This window comes from Mesoplodon mirus (genome assembly GCF_964341445.2).
Source record: "Mesoplodon mirus genome assembly, chromosome: 2".
NCBI classification, from domain to species: Eukaryota; Metazoa; Chordata; class Mammalia; order Artiodactyla; family Ziphiidae; genus Mesoplodon; species Mesoplodon mirus.
Genome location: NC_138977.1, coordinates 110,071,678 through 110,087,901, shown reverse-complemented (window position 1 = coordinate 110,087,901; position 16,224 = coordinate 110,071,678). Strand labels below are relative to the sequence as shown.

Here is a 16,224-nt window from a genome sequence, read left to right as displayed (position 1 = left end):
GATCTTTAATCAATAAATTAGCTTCATTTGTAATTACCACCGTCATTGTTTTAATGTAAATGGATGCTTTGGAATTGTTTGAAGGAGTCTGAAAATACTGCAATTTGTCCTCTTGAATTGCTTAAACATTACCCCAATCTCCTTATTTTCAGCAGCATCGGGAAACTTCTGAACAATGGCACAAAGATAACACTTCAAACGCTACCCTGACATGAATTCTCCAAATGTCCTAATTAGAAGATGTGACTTAATGAGGTTTTCTGTGAGTTGGAGATGCACAACCAGAAGGATGCGTCTTACAGACATGAGCCTCAGTTTTCACCTCGGCGTGCCCTGTCTATAACGTGACTTACAGAAGTACTGAACTGTGTCCTTGAACGTGTCACACCAGGCCTCGGGCCTGCCATGTCGCTGAAACCCAAGGATGCTGGCAGTGCAATAAGAACATGGCTCTAGAGTGACGTGAGCTGCCTCACTTCCACTGATAAAGGCTTTCAGCAGGCTGAGGACAATAGGATAGGAAATAGCTTTCTTTTTTCTTGCCACCAATAAACAAAGATTTATTTGGAAATTTCCAAACCTGCCAGAAGTGGCACTTGCCAAGCCCTAGGCCCACTCTCCTTCCCAAGCTCCAAAGGGGAACAACAGTCCTCCCCACCGCTTCCCTGCCCTCCCCCTGCCCTCCCCCAGCACACTCACCCATGCCTCAGGCCCCGCCAGAGAACTAGCGTGCCCTCTCTCTAGGAGGCGTTACCCCTGGGCCCAAGAGCTGGGGGGTGGCAGCCCTCTGGCCTCCCAGGAGATGATGGCGGTGGCCAGAGCCGCTTGCATAGACTGAGAAAAGAAAATAAGGAAGGAGATACCAAGTAGGGCGCCCCTGAAAAACCCCAGCTTACTCCTGTACAAAAAAAGTGGCTCCTGCATAGAAAAACCTGCTCCACGGATAGTGCAAATACCCAAAGGAAAGGGAAAAAAACCAGCAGCAAGGCTGGGCTGGTAGGAATAGCAAAGAACTTTGGTTTGGAAAGGCTATAGGAAGAGTGTGAGCTGTGCCCCTTTTCCTCGCCCAGCTGCCCAGAGCCAGTGCTGACACTCGCCCCAAGGGGGTCTGTAAACAAGCAAAGCCAGGGGCCTTTGCGATGTCCAAGCACAGCCTCCAGGTCCTACTTGGGCCTGCCTGCAGGGGGCACAGGAGGCCTCTGCTGTGAATCCAATTAAAGCCAACGTGTAAGTAGTAAGGCTTTGGGGACTAAGCAATAAGGAATCCTCTCACTACACTTATGAAACTAAAGCTGGGGAGCAGAAGGTGACAGGAGACACCCCTCACCCCCTCCTTGTCCTACATGTCTGTGCCCCAGAGAGTGGTCCCCTTCCAGGCTGAGGAGGGGGGTGCTCCAGGGCAGGGAAGAAAGGAAGGGATCCCTGAGCCTGAGGTCAGGCGGATTCCCGGCACTTGTTCCAGTTCCTGCCTTTGCTGCTGCACCCTGGCAAAGACGTGCCTCCCCACTGCTTCCTGGGCCCAGGGCTGGTGGTAGAAAGCAGCTCGTCTTTCCTCTTCAGGATTCCCAATTACATCAGTGATGATCTTGAGGTCCTGGTGCTGGGAACGGAGCCATTCCTGGATGAAGTCCTGGGGGTCAGTGCTAAAATTGAGCATGAAATCCCTCTGGGTCTTCAGCTGGTTGATGGACTCTGTGGTCTCATGGATCTTGACATCAAGGGAGGCGATCTGCTGATTGGTGGTAGAGGCCGGAAAATTGCTCATCTGGGCCTTGAGTGGGTCATCCACCTCCACATCAATGTCATAACAGGCTGTCTTCTTCTGGTCGTTAGGGTCCACGCTCATGACATGGTTGATGACAATGGGGTCTGGATGCTGCAGCAACCCGGCTAGCTTCATGGGAATCTCAGAGAAACAGAGCCGGCCACAGCTGAAGATCTGGCGGAAGTACTGGTTGCAGCTGGTGTACTCCCGCTCGTGGCCGTCCTGCAGCTGGTTGTGTTTGACGTAGAGCCACAGGGCCTGCATGATGGCAGCCCTCGTGTGTGTGTGCACCCCCAGCAGCCTTGCCAGTCGGGGGTCCAGCTTGTACTGGGGAGGCTGATGATCCAGCATGAGCAGGCGGGTGCACTCGACGTTGAGGTCTCCGGGCCGTTTCACCTGGAAGCCATCTGTCCCCTGGGTGGTGGGCATCTGGTGCCACTCCACCAGGTGGTTGTCAGGCCCGTACAGTTCCTTGTCCAGCTCAATGACGAGGCTCTTAAAGACTGAAGAAAACTTCCTCTTCTGTTTCCTAGGATCATCCAGCAGTTTTCCCTCTACTCGGAGTTCCCAGGAAGCCACTGGGTCCCCTGCGGTTCCTGCACTATCACCTTCTGCCTTGCTGGGACTGAACGTACTAGAAATATTGATCCACAGCTTTCGTTTTTGCGTCAGAGGCTTTTTGATGGCCTCCTGGATCTCCATCCGCTTTCGAACAATGGTCTGGTCCAGCTTCCGCTCAAAAGCCAAGAGATCCACGTACACCTGAGGCTCTGGGACAAGCTCCCGAATTCACTGAGGTAGAACTTTATCTGCCACTTTCCTCCTCTTTAACCCCCGGCGCTGGGCAGGCATCGGGGGCTGGGCCTGGGGCACAAGCAGGCGTTTTCGGAATGGCTCCATCATGGTGGGTGGCATGCCAGGTCGAAGTGGAGCAGCTGTGCCAAATGGGGAGCCTGCAGGGGGTCCCACCTGCAAGCCAGCCATGGGCATCCAGCTCCCTGGTGGCCTGCCAGGCCTCTGGTACTGCACCGCAGGGCCCCGGGGCCCCCCATGCCTCTAGCCGGCCCGGGCCCCGTGAGCGCCGGTCTGGGCAGCGCTCCGGGTCCCGATGGCAGAGGCGGAGCTCCCAGGGCCGCGGCCCGACATCGCTCTGTCCCTGGAAATAGCTTTTATATTAGCCCATTCTGAGTTCGTATTCATTTTTACAGAACTAATGAATTATAAGAAGGAAAAGAAAAATGAACCCTTAACATCAGCGGAGGGAGGCGGAAGACTGGAGGGGTGAAGAGCTTTGGGGCTGAAATTCTGCCATTCCTCATTTGCTAGCTCTGTGAGCTGCACCAGCTATTTCTTATCTCTAAGCCTTGGTTTCCCCTTCTGTAACACAGGGATAAGTAACACTTCTCTTGATATAAGAATAAATGAGGTGAAACTGCTCAGCTTGGCATCTGCTTCAAAGATGGTATTACTTTCACTGCCGCTACAACTACTGCCGGTGCTAGTATTAGGATTGCTCTCTCCATCGGGTCTATTGCCACTTCTCCCCTAACAAGTGAGGTTTTTAGCAAAAATAGTACTTCAAGTGCTATGTGCAAAATCACGGCGCTGCTGGCGCTGAGGAGTCAGGCGCTGCGCTAGGTGCTCTGGGTACGCTCACTCCTATTTCTCCGTGACCCAGTGCAGGAGTGCTGATGTTACTCTTTTTAATCACCATTTATTATTTAATTTCATAATCCATATTAACTTCATCTTACCAATGAGGAAACTGATGGACACAGAAAGAAAAGTTAAATCCAAAACGGGAACCCAGGGAGTCTGAATCCTGAGTCCCCACATCCAGCCACTTCTCTATGCTGCTTCCTACCTTGTTTCTACTTCTGATGATGCTGTTGCTGACGATCAGGCCTAGAGCTAGACCAGCTTTTACATTCGGGGCCATATTACTCTGGATGCCTGAGTTGCTGTCCAGGAGTACACATGACACAGTACTTCCTTTCCCTATGATTATGAGTTTACTTAGGTTACAGAATCATGTTACTCATTCTGAAAGTTTATAGGGGACAGAAGATAAGAGCAAAGGGTGGCCTCTATTATTTGGGTTCTAAAGTTTGGGTCTTATCCAGACATTCCAACTCATTCCCACCTGGAAGATCAAGCCCCTGATTTCTAGAGCACTGTTAGTACCAGCCGACCCATTTCTACAGTCTCAGAAATTTCAACTTGGGGGACAGTTTGTAGTTTCCAGTCATCATCATTTAAATCACATTTTCTATATGTTCACTTAGATATTTATCACCCACCCCTACTCCCGCCCCGATCTTGGTTTTCTTTTCCTCCTAGGAAATAGGCACACCTGTATGCAAGCAAGAAAATGCACTAGGAGAAGTAGACATCACACCTTCCACTGACTGGGAGGACCCTTGGAGGTCAACTGTCTCGACCTCCTCCTCATGTTGGGGAAGGAAGGTTAAGAATCGTTTCAAATGCTTGAAGCGCACATCAGACTGCAGCACTCTTACCCGCGCAGTGAAGTCCACGGCTGCCGCTCGGTTTAACAGCAATGTGGCTACGTTGATATTTCCGTAGTGAGCAGCTATGTGGAGCGGAGTGAAGCCACTCTGGAAAGAAAACAGAGCAGACGTTCAACTGACTCTTGCCGGCCCCTTGTCTGACATGTTAATACCATAACCCTGCCCAGATAAAAACGAGGAAGCAAAATATGCTGAGGTCCACATTCCACTCTGTACTAGGTTTCTTTCCATTAGTGCCAATTGCTCATAGGATTTCAAAGAGGTGCCAAACTCACAGGCAGAGGAATAGCCAGGAAGGAACCAAGGGTGGAGACGGAGCCATTTTAGTAATCCAGGAGCGCAACTACACAGAAGCCAATGTTTCCAAAAGTTAAAATAGGGATGACAAGAAATATCTTGATAGCTCGAAGAAAGTTCGATTAGTACCGCTGTTTTATTATTCATAGAATTGTCCATTGAAACTCTGTCAAAATTTAACTTGTTTTATATATTCAATATAGAGTCAAATGAACAAATGTAATGGTAAAAGCCAATTTTAATGATGAAAGCAATTTGGGGGGAAGAGGTACTATTACAAATTGGTCTTGAATCATGGTGAATGCATTTCATAAAGAAATCAACAAGCTGGTCTCTTTAGTAGCAAATGCCTACTCGATAACACATTTTTCTGGATTATTCACACCAAGGTCATTTTACTTCCTTAAAAAAATGCTAAAACATGCAGCGATTCACTTAGTCCCCAAAGATTTAAACCTTATAGGAACTAGATGCATTTCTAAATTGTTAACAAGCTTCTCAGCCATGCTAGCGATCTGACTGAGTCTTGTCAAGGGTGGGTCATGTGTGTGCCCTTCTGAGGTAACTTTCATCTTGCTGACACCACTGAGGGTAAGTGTCATGCAGAACTCTAGAGACCCATTCCTAGATGAGTAGAATGACAGGGTTGTCTGCAGCTTTAGGTACAGCTGATAAGTTTCTCAAGTGTCAAAACGCTTCATGTCACAGAACGCTATTGAAACACCCTTACGTTTCAAGGCTTCCTCATACTTCCTTTCAAATACCAGGTTCAGCTGCAGAAAGCCCTGGTAATCAAACTACTATCTTCTCTGGCACATGCTACTTTGAGGGCGGGGGTATAAAGCAGGTATCTAGCCTACAGAAGGCAACGCAAAGAGGAAGGGAAAGAAATGAAGTAGCAGCATTAAGAAATGGGAAAATGATGATGCAGCTATAGATCGTATGTACCCGTATATATATATATATATATACCTCTGTTGTTCTATTCACCACCATCTAGGTTAACACATTTGGAGGCAAAGAGGAGGAAAAAATGAACGGTTAGTTTGCTGTCGGTGATAATGGATGGCAGAAAGCTCATGACAGCTAAGTGACGGGGATGAAAGCTCTGATGGAAGCACAATAGGCACAGAAAGAAAGCTAGACTGAATGAAGGGCTACAGGATGGCCTATTCCAAATGCCACATTTCCTTCACCGAGACTCGCAAGTGTCTAGACCATGGGAGTTGTTGGCTGGGACCCTGGCTGCTGGCATGGTTTCCACAGCTGATCCATACTCAGTGCATTGCCTGCCGTCTTAGAGAGCAACCAAAGGTTTATTTTGTGCACACTGTGGCGTTTTGTAATTTTTCACCTTGATGTTTGAGCGGACGTGTTAACTACGTTAAAAATATATGTTCAAAGGGAGGACACTATTGGGTATGTTATCCATTGGTGTCTTTTGAGGTGGCCTCCTGTTAGCACACATAGGGCAGCACCCACAGTTCCCTCCCAGCTTTAGGTGCCAAGGGCGGGGGATGTGCCTTCAGCTGGATGACCTGGGCGCTTGATTTTACTCCTTTCAGTGCAGTTAAGTGTCTGGAATAAACTCCAAAGGGAGCCCAGGCCTTCTTCACAATTGGGTGCCTCACATAGGACGCTGCGCGAGGGGCTCGTTTCCCAGGTCCTCACCTTCGACTCCACATCTGCATTGTTGTCATTCTGCAGCAGCAGGGCGGCAGCTTTCGTGTCATCTTTCCGGGCAGCGATGTGAAGAGCTGGAAGACGCACTTTTCCTTTCGTGTCGTTTTCTAGCAGGAGTGACACTACTTGATCGTGACCTTGCTGCAAAGCTACTGCCAACGGTGTGAAGCCATCCTGCAAAGAGACAGATGGGTCAAGACGGGTCCCTATGGATATTTTCTTCTTCATTAACAAATAAGAAGGTGACCGAGTGACCAAGTGTCAATTTTTGTTCAGGGTTATTAAAGCTGACACACTCAAGTAGACATATATGTGGAAAGAAATTTAAAACTACACATATACCAAAGCAGGAAATAATTTAAAAATTTGTAATAAGTTTATGGGTTTCTTTCTGTGGAAAAAGTGGGTATATTTCAAAAGTTCTACCTAAAGAAGAAAAAGATGGCAGAATTTCAGTATCCATAAAATAATCTTAGCGGAAACAATTACCTCTCGGGTTAAATCCAGGCAAATTTTTCAAAGGAGTTCATTTAAATAAGCTGTAAACATTTCCAACTGATAATTTAAAACTGTTTCATCCAGTACCTTGTTGCCTAGCATACCCTGTCTGCTTCATCACTGTACCTTGTGGCCTAGTGTATATCTGGTGCTCAATTAGTATATGTGAATTAATGAACTATACTCACTGCTGTTTTAAGAAAGATATACATGAAAGACTCGTGGCTTCTCTGACCAATGAAAGAAGGGATCATACAAAATGTGACTAAAGGCAATTCAGACATACACACACATCTATACATTGAGTCTTCCCACTGTATGGCCCTGGGACTTGACAAAGAGAAGACAGCTACAGATTTCACTGTGGTTAATTAATTTGTGGATGATCTGCTGACTGTAGAACACATAGCACAGAGCAGAACATCCCAGGACTGGCTCCCAAATTTTAATTCTGCAATGCTTTCATTATCACACACTCAAAAGAACATTTCAAAATTATTTTTACTAAACAATTGGCAAGTAAGTTACTTATTATTTTATTCAGGTCATGATATTTTACATCTGTAGTCCCCGTGGCACAAATCGAGGGCTGCTCTAATGGACGAGTGCTTATAAGGGAGAAAGAAAAATCAGAGTTACTTGCATACTCATATCTTGTTGGTTTTCCTAAAAGACCACTTTCACCATTTTATTCCTTGCTGGAAAACACCTACCACTCCTACCACTTATTTGGCTGAATGCAAATCAGCACATTTATATTCAAAGATGTGTAAAATATTGGCCCCAAGCGCCTAAGTGACAGTATTGCCCAGGTTCTTCTCGTATAAATCATCTCCATTCTCCTCACTAACTGTGGACGTGCGGACTATCTCCACCCTGGCATCTAAACTCAGGCTATTTGCTGCACCCTGAAACGCCCTCCTTGTTCTACATACACAAATTCTATCTATGCTCCAAGCCTCAAGATCTGGCTGAAGTTCCACTTGCTGCTTTCAACTTTTCCAAGAAGACCCAAATGAGGAAGAGGATGAGCATTAACACAACCAGAAGGACATTCCCTGCAACCATATGTAAGATAACAGAGAAAGGCTGGATACAACCTGGACATCATCAAAATGATATCACAGGTTACACTTAGGGACATAAAGTTGAGAGTGTAATTTAATGTTATGGGAAAAGGAATCTACATAACCATGTAAATATAGGATCTCATTTTCGTTAAGAGAAATGTATGCATTGTGAACATGGACAAAAAATCTGGATGAATAAACAGAATGTTATCTCTAGGGAAAATTAACCATGGCTTTTTCTTCTTTTTCCTTTTTACTGTACTTTCTCATTTATTTAATATATTACTTTTGGAAAAAAAAGAGAAAAATACATTTAAAAAAATGGAATGGTGAAAGGAAAATTGTGTATTAAGAGTTAACGTTGCATCTCACTTTTAAAACCTGAGCAAAACCTAAGGGGTAAAAATGACAGCTCACTTCTGTTCTGCAGGAAAATGAAATGGCTACATTTCCACTGATAGGAATTTTTCAATTCACAGGGCCTATACATAAAGGAAACTACCTTGCACCAGAAAATCAACTGCAGCGGAGACGTTAGCACTGATAAGAATGTGCTTCCTGCACAAACCAATTAAAGACACAAAGTACCAGCCCTAAGGTGTTAACAGCTAAAATTAGCAGCTCTAGATTTTGTTTCCAAACCAAGTTTAAACGGTTTGGTTTGCTCTGTACAGTTATTCTTAAGAGAAAAATACAAGTCGAAAGGAAATGTGATAGGAGCTCCTTGAGAAACTTCACTGCCTTGTGGAGTGTCTGGCACATAATAGGTGCTTAATAATTACTTGTGCCATATAAGTGAACAAATAAATTTACCTCATGCTTCAAAATTTTGATTAGCGAAAGAAGGAAGATATCCATGGAGAAGAAGGAAGATATACATGGAAAAGATATAAATGTAGTACACAGAAATACAGGAAAGGTTTCAAAAACCACAACCATGCCAAAGACTTGATACATATGGACAAGGTACATATGGAAGAAAAAATGTATTGATGGATCTTGGCAATATCACATCATATAATAAATTAAAAATCCTATTAAAATTTTTCCATCTAAGGAATCCTTTCATTGCCCACTACTGTTCATTCTGTAAATACAGACTTCTGTATAAATGATACCAATATTATTGCAAATCGTAGTTAGAACATTGTGTGAATGAAACATCTTATTTCTTGCTGTTCTTTTTAGTCTCTAGTACTAATAATCCAAAAGAAGAGATAAAACTTCAGTCAAAGCTTCAAATAGCTCTAGATGATCAGATAGATGTTGTTTATACAGTGCTGTACTAGCGCTCTCCTGAAGACATGGCTGTGATTTGTTCTTAGAACATTCATTCATTCATTCATTTTTTAAAGCTACCAAAAAAACCCCCCAAAAACCTCTTGAAATTAATATAAAGGAGTAAAAAAAAATCTATTTATCTGCATTATCTATCTATCTATCTATCTACATATCTCTATCTATATCTCTATCTATATATCTATCACCTACATATCTACATATATATCATCTACATATCTATCTATCTACCTACCTGTCTGCATCTCTATCTACCTACATATCTATCTACATATCTATCTACCTATCTATGTACATATATATCTATCTACATATCTCTATCTACATATGTATCATCTACATATCGATCTATCTACCTATCTATCTAGATATCTATCATCTACATATCGATCTACATTATCTATCTATCTATCTGTCTATCTACCTACCTACCTACCTACCTATCTTCTTGCTAAAAGACTGAATTAGTTGTTTAAGGATCTCATAAAATATTTCTTTTTACTTGGTTGTAGTGCCTCTTTTGGGGCCTTGAAAGCTTAAAAAAAATTGGAGAACTCAGTGAGTTACTGATAATTAGCTGACAAGTTAACTCTAATCTATTAGCAGTTAATTGGGCTTATATTTGCTTCTAAAGGAGAGACACTTGATGCTCTGTCCATTGCAGCCTGAAAAAGAATACTACCTGTCCTTCACAGAAGAAAACAGTACTAAGGAATTGCTGTCATCAGGACATTTTATATTATTTCGTATTTCCATCTAAAAATGCGAATGGGTTTTCTCTTCTACAACAACCGCTGCTGCCCATTCTCCCTGCAAAGCATGATGAGACCTGTGCTTCTTCGTACTTGAGGGACTCACTCAGGCTACTTCCTCCCAGTGTGAGGATGGGCCCTGCTCGACGTCTACAAATGTTGGTTCCTTTGTTATTTCTTACCAAGCTCTAAGGATATTATTGTTTAAAAATACATTCTCAAGATAAAAATCACCAAGAGAACTGAAGGGTATGAAGTGAAAAGTAAGGCTCCCTCCTAATTTTCAAAATAAACCATTGGCAACAATACACTATGGACATTTTCCTGTATCGGTACATAGAGTCTTGTCTCCTTGTTAATAGTGCAGAAGAACATTTTACTGTCTAAGTAGAGCAGTATTTATCCAATGACGTCCCTATTTGTCCTTCCTAGTTTTTAAAAAATTGTCATTAGTAATCATATTGTTGAGCTTCTTATATAATAACTATTTTTTTGGCATTATCTTCTAATATATGTGACAGAAATTCTTTGAAGTGGAATTGCTATGTAAAAAGGTGCATACATACTAATTTTGATAGTTACTGCTTCTGCAAAAGTGTTGCAACCAATTGTCAACTTCACCAATAAGGTAGTTAAGTTCCAGTTTTTTCTACCCCTTGAATTTCTTCCTCATCCCATGGGCAAAAGACTGGATCTCATTCTTTATCTGATTAATAAATTAATACTTCTTTGACTAAGAGGGAGGGTGAGGTATTTTAAACATTTATGGTCATTTGTATTTCTTTTTGTGTGAACTGCTTCTTCATTTACTTAGTGCTTTCCCCTGAAGGCATAATCTCAAAAACTGGGTGAGGCTATATGCAATCCCTGTATTGTCATCTTTCTTGTGCCATTCAGGAAATACTTCAGAATGAAAGTCAGAGGAGTGGTATTATGACAGGGATAACCCTACATCTGTTCTAATTCATTGTTTTGTTAAAAATAAAGAATACCCAAACATTGGTCCTTTATTATTAGCAATAGATTTCTAGTGATACACTTTACAAGGGATCACAATCTTCCATCCAGATTAGTTTAAAAAATAAACTGTATTACCTAAAACAGTACCAGTGACTTAAATAACTTTTTATTTTTAAATAACTCCTCTATTCCTGACTGCAAATGTTTTTTTTAAATACCACTTTTATCTAGTATTTAAAAATGTGTACTAGTTTTGTTTAGAAGTGTGAGTTTAATTAGTTTACTTTAGAAATATATAAATCCAATCATTATAATTATGCTAGCTTAAATTTGGAAAAAAACCAGATTTAAAACTTATGTTTTATCACAAAAATATTTCAAAACAGTGGCTGCCTTTGAGAGAAAATTGTAAGAAGCAGATAAGTGTTCTCAAGCAAATATGTAAATAGTAAATAAACAGCTCAGTTATAGGGTAGAGCCAGGCATTTAAGAGCAGAAAGGGTATCTATGCAGTGGAAGATTCTTGAAAGACTAGGAATAGAATTTTCTAATATATTTCATAAAAACTTGCGAGCCCACACATTAATATACAACTGCAATGAAATACCAGTGGGACAAATTCTCAATTTACAGCTTCAGGTTTATAAAATGCCCTATAAACATGTGAACTTACCCATGGAAAGAACCAAAGTGTCTTACCTCCGTGGCCAGGCTCTGGCTTGCACCATTGTCAAGGAGAAACTTGACAACTTCCAGGTGGTTCTCCTGGGCCGCCATATACAATGGTGTGAAACCATTCTGCAAAATAAGAATTAAAATGTTTGTGGCTTTTTAAAGCAAATCTATCTTTCCACTGTACTGATGATATTATATATTCCAGGGAATCTCACACATAATAATTTTAATAAACTTTAATATATTCATATTTATTAGAAAACCTAAGCACCATAATTTAAGCAGAATGTATAATTCACAATTATACTTCCTAATTCATAGTTTGAGTGTGGTTCATTGCTACTTAAGTATAATTCATACCAATATATCCACTTTAGATAAATATGTACATTCATTTAACCATCAACTACTTACTGAGTGTTTACCATGAGTAAAGGATTTTACTAGACGCCATGAGAATATGCAGAAAAATACATTTGGTCATTGTCCCAATGAATCTTTTTTTATCCCAAGCAAAAATTATTTATCTTAAATAAAATATGTAATACTTTTACATAAAATTAAACACCTGAAATAGCTTCTACTTTGGAAAGAATTTATATTAATTTCATACAGCTTCAAACTTACCACAGATGGGGTGACTTAGAGCAAAGGAAAGAACACCAACTTGAAAAGGGTATATCTTCAATTTTAAAGTAGAATTCTATTAGTAGTCTACTTTTTATAAGTATCCTTCCTTGCATTTTTTGCAAAGACATGTTCAGAATACATACACACACGTTCATATATTATATATTCTATTGTGCATCTTTGTCTGAAATGTGCCCAACTGCCAAGGAACTTGGAAGCAAATGAATACATACATCTTAAGCTTCTTAGTAAAAATATGTTGCATATATGTTTGTTCTCTAAAACAATGTATTTCACATCTATGAAATACTGTAATATTTTAAAAAACTTATTGTAAGATATATACACCAAAACAGGTATTTTTCAAACTATAATAAATTCTCTTTGAATAAGATTTTCAGAATTCAGTCCTATTTAACTGAATGATCTGGAAATTTTGTTGTTTACACTATGCAATCTCAAAGAATAAATGTAAATACATTCTAAATTAAATGTTACCAAACATTACTCAAAACTTTGTGATTCAAAAGGTTTAGGTTAATTATTATAAGTATTAATTACTATATGATGAATAACATAATTCAGCCTCTGGTAACCTCACTTTTTTGGTTTATACCTCAGAATTAGGAAGTAAGTTAAAAATATTCTTGATAGAAGTATTATCACATAACAAATCTACCATAGCATATATACTTTATTCATCAGAGAGTTCCTCTATTCTACTTATTCTATTTTACACATAAATGTAATAAACTAGGTTACTTGGTTGCCAAACTCAAGATTAGAGACACCCAATTAGAGTCAGTAGAATATGACACGGTAGTCAAGCTTCTTCCTTTTAAATTATCTACCTAGTAACATCACTAAGTTCACTGCTGCTTTGTTCTGTTATGAAAGATTTTATCAATTTTAAACACGAAACATGGAAAAACTGCAACCCAATGTGTGTGTGTGTGTGTGTCTGCGTGGGTTTCATCTCTGTCACTCTTCCCAGAGCTATGAAGGAACCTGAAATCTGTTTAGGATACCCTTTATCATACTGCTATTTTCTCATTTTCTTATTTGACCGAAATGAAAGATTGTTTAATCCTTGGCTGATTTAAATATCTCTTAACCAAAAAAAAAAAGGAAAAATATTAAAAAGAAAAGAAAGGTGAAAACCAGTGTGGATTTTTATCACTCTATGAACTGAGTATATCTTTCCACATCACCCAAAATTTCCAGATGGAAGATTCAGATTTTAGGAGTAAAGTTCTTAAGGAAAAATTCCAAAATGGATGTCATTCTCTCGGACATAAATATCAAGTAGATAATATATGTCAGTGGATTCTCAACTTCAGGGCAGAGGTCTGCTGTAGTTCAAGTTACCTAGGAAACACTGGTTCACCTACAAATGCCTGGTTTCTAGCCCAGTGTACCTGCGCACTGTTCTGGAGGAAACCTGCCAGAACCAAACAAACATTTCATGACCCCTGAAGGAAACCCAAAACTAGGCACTGAGGTTTAGGAGATGCTGTTCTTACAGATCTGGAGCTTCCAAAGAGTGGTTCTTAAGAAATACAACTTTTAGATCACTCTGTGTGCCCTTTTCACAATGGCAGAGAGTGAAATGTGTACAACTGGAATTTCTCAGAAATAATACGTAGACACGGGTCACAGCAAGATGGGGTTCTGTAGTGAATAGTTTCCACAATAGCTTTTCCTCTTGTTTTTTGAGTGCTTGCCATTGTAACACTATTACCTGAAAGCTGGTCATTTTCCGAATGGTCACATTCTTTCATATTGTTTCATTTTATATATATATATATATATATATATATATATATATTTTTTTTTTTTTTTTTTGTGGTATGCGGGCCTCTCACTGTTGTGGCCTCTCCCGTTGCGGAGCACAGGCTCCGGATGCGCAGGCCCAGCGGCCATGGCTCACGGGCCCAGCCGCTCCGCGGCATATGGGATCCTCCCAGACCGGGGCACGAACCCGTATCCCCTGCATCGGCAGGCGGACTCTCAACCACTGCGCCACCAGGGAGGCCCCATTTTTATATATTTTTATGGATATATAATTCACACACCAAAAAACTCACTCTTTCAAAGTGTAAAATTTAGTGGTTTTTTAAGTCTGTTCACAAAGTTGGGCAACCATCCCCACCATCTAACTCCAGAACATTCCATCACCTCATAAAGGAACCCTGGACCATTAGTATTCATTCCTCATTTGCCCCTCCTCATGTCCTCTGGCAACCACTCATCTGCCTTCCATCTCGATGGATTGGTCTGTAGTAAAAATTTCATGTAAACAGAATCATCCAGTATATGGCATTGAATGGTCTCATTCTACTTCTGCTGACCATAGTGACACAATGGTTTTGGTGAGGCCTCCATAATGGAAATTTCAATTTTATACTGGGTATTTGAGTGTGTGTGTTTGTGTGTTTATTTTGGTCCCTTCCTTTGGCAGTATTGTTTCTGTTTTCTTTAGAGGAACTACATCTTCACGGATGTGTAGGTAGGACTTGTCTTGGTTGGACTTTGAAGTAAACTGGCCTGCCCTTCTTCAACCACAGGGTGGACACACGTGCGGCATGGCTCTGCTTGCTCTTCCATGTCTATTCTATGTCCTTCTCAATTCTCTTTTCTACCAAATCTCCCCTCCCCACCCTCGAATGGCCTGTAGAGACTGTATCAAAGGGCAACCTTACCCTTTAGCTTCTGATTAGGTTCTCTCACTCCGACTACCTAGTTTCCAAAGCTTTCTGAAAGCTTCTTTAGCCTTCTGTTCTATGGGTTCCTCATATAATTCCAAATTGCTGAAGTTATTTGGATTAAAGCAATAGAGACTAACACTAATTAATACAAATTTCGTTTATTGGGAAAGGATCAACAAGGCGTGAGAACACATACACACTAGTTATGGTTCTAGGAAGATAATTATAAGCACCTTTTTGAAAGAGTGAATAACAAAATTTACCATTACTCTCTAGTGCAAAGAGGGTTAAGGCACAGTAATCCAGTGTAGATGACCTAGAGCTGTAATGATTTTTCATGAAATAGCACCTGGATTGGGAAGATGGTAATATTTCAGAAAGAATGTTATTTTTCTCCTAAGAGAAAAATGTACATCACTGGTTTTATATTAATTTCCTAACTTAGGAAATTTCCAAAACAAAGAGCTGACCAAAAAGGAACATATGGGTGGCCCAATTTACATTTCCTTTTCTGTAGCAACAATACACTGAATTCTCAAAAGGCTCAAGACTGAGTATGCTTTTTGATGTCTGATTTTATCCAACATCTTCAGTACCTTCTGCTCTGAATATGCTGTTATTATAAATATTGTGGTGTTATCATAAGTATGCAAAGTTGCAGACTTATAGTTTTATAGACAGTACTGAGGCATGCTACCTAATACCCACTAAAATAAAACAAAATAAAATAAAATAAAAATGAAATGAAACAATATAAATAAGGGCTTAAATTTCATCCATGAAATTTTATCCACCCTTGTTTCCTCCAACCAAGCCTTTGTATATCATAAAGTGCTGTTATTAATTAAAATGTTAAGGGCATGGTGATATATTTGTACTGATTTACATATGCTACTAATTTTTGTGAAGCTTATTTACATCAGAGGTGTGCTATTAGTTTAAAGGTCAGAAAGGCTCTATCTGGACCACACCCATTGTCTGACTTCATCAGGACCTGACCTCCCCCCACCCATAGGAAACATTAAAAAACCCAGAAAGACAAAGGAAGCATTGGTTTAATTAAAGGGTCTTGTCTTTGTTAAAACCACTGTGAAAACCTGTCAATTTAGAATACTTTGAGAGTTAAAATATTATATGAAATAGACTTTGCTTCTTTATAAACATAGTTGGTACCTTATATTATAGAATAAAGACAGAGAAGGAGAAAAGTGTAAGGGATGCCATTTGACATGGCAGTTTGAGATTTTTCAAGAGCAAACACTGTTAATCATTGTTGTACTTCGTATAAAGTATTAAGAACTTAGTAGAGTTAAGAAGTTAGGAATCGTAGTAGAGTTCTTTAAAATCACAGTTTAG

General features: G+C 40.5%; 2 protein-coding genes across 2 annotated transcripts in view; both read right to left on the bottom strand.

The window, feature by feature from the left end:
* ANK3 (ankyrin 3) overlaps positions 1-16,224 on the bottom strand; it is a 337,518-nt gene that overhangs the window by 207,962 nt on the left and 113,332 nt on the right. The window contains exons 5-7 of the mRNA XM_082643157.1: positions 11,555-11,653; positions 6,265-6,450; positions 4,285-4,383 (exon numbers count right to left, since the gene is read on the bottom strand). Coding sequence (XP_082499283.1) covers positions 4,285-4,383; positions 6,265-6,450; positions 11,555-11,653 — 384 coding nt within the window. The remainder of the gene's footprint in view (positions 1-4,284; positions 4,384-6,264; positions 6,451-11,554; positions 11,654-16,224) is intronic.
* Positions 1,340-3,704, bottom strand: LOC309798648 (SWI/SNF-related matrix-associated actin-dependent regulator of chromatin subfamily D member 2-like; the record flags this gene model as incomplete). The annotated part of the gene is given in 4 exon segments (XM_082611154.1): positions 1,340-2,554; positions 2,558-2,805; positions 2,808-2,931; positions 3,630-3,704. Coding segments are annotated over 4 exon segments (1,662 nt in total).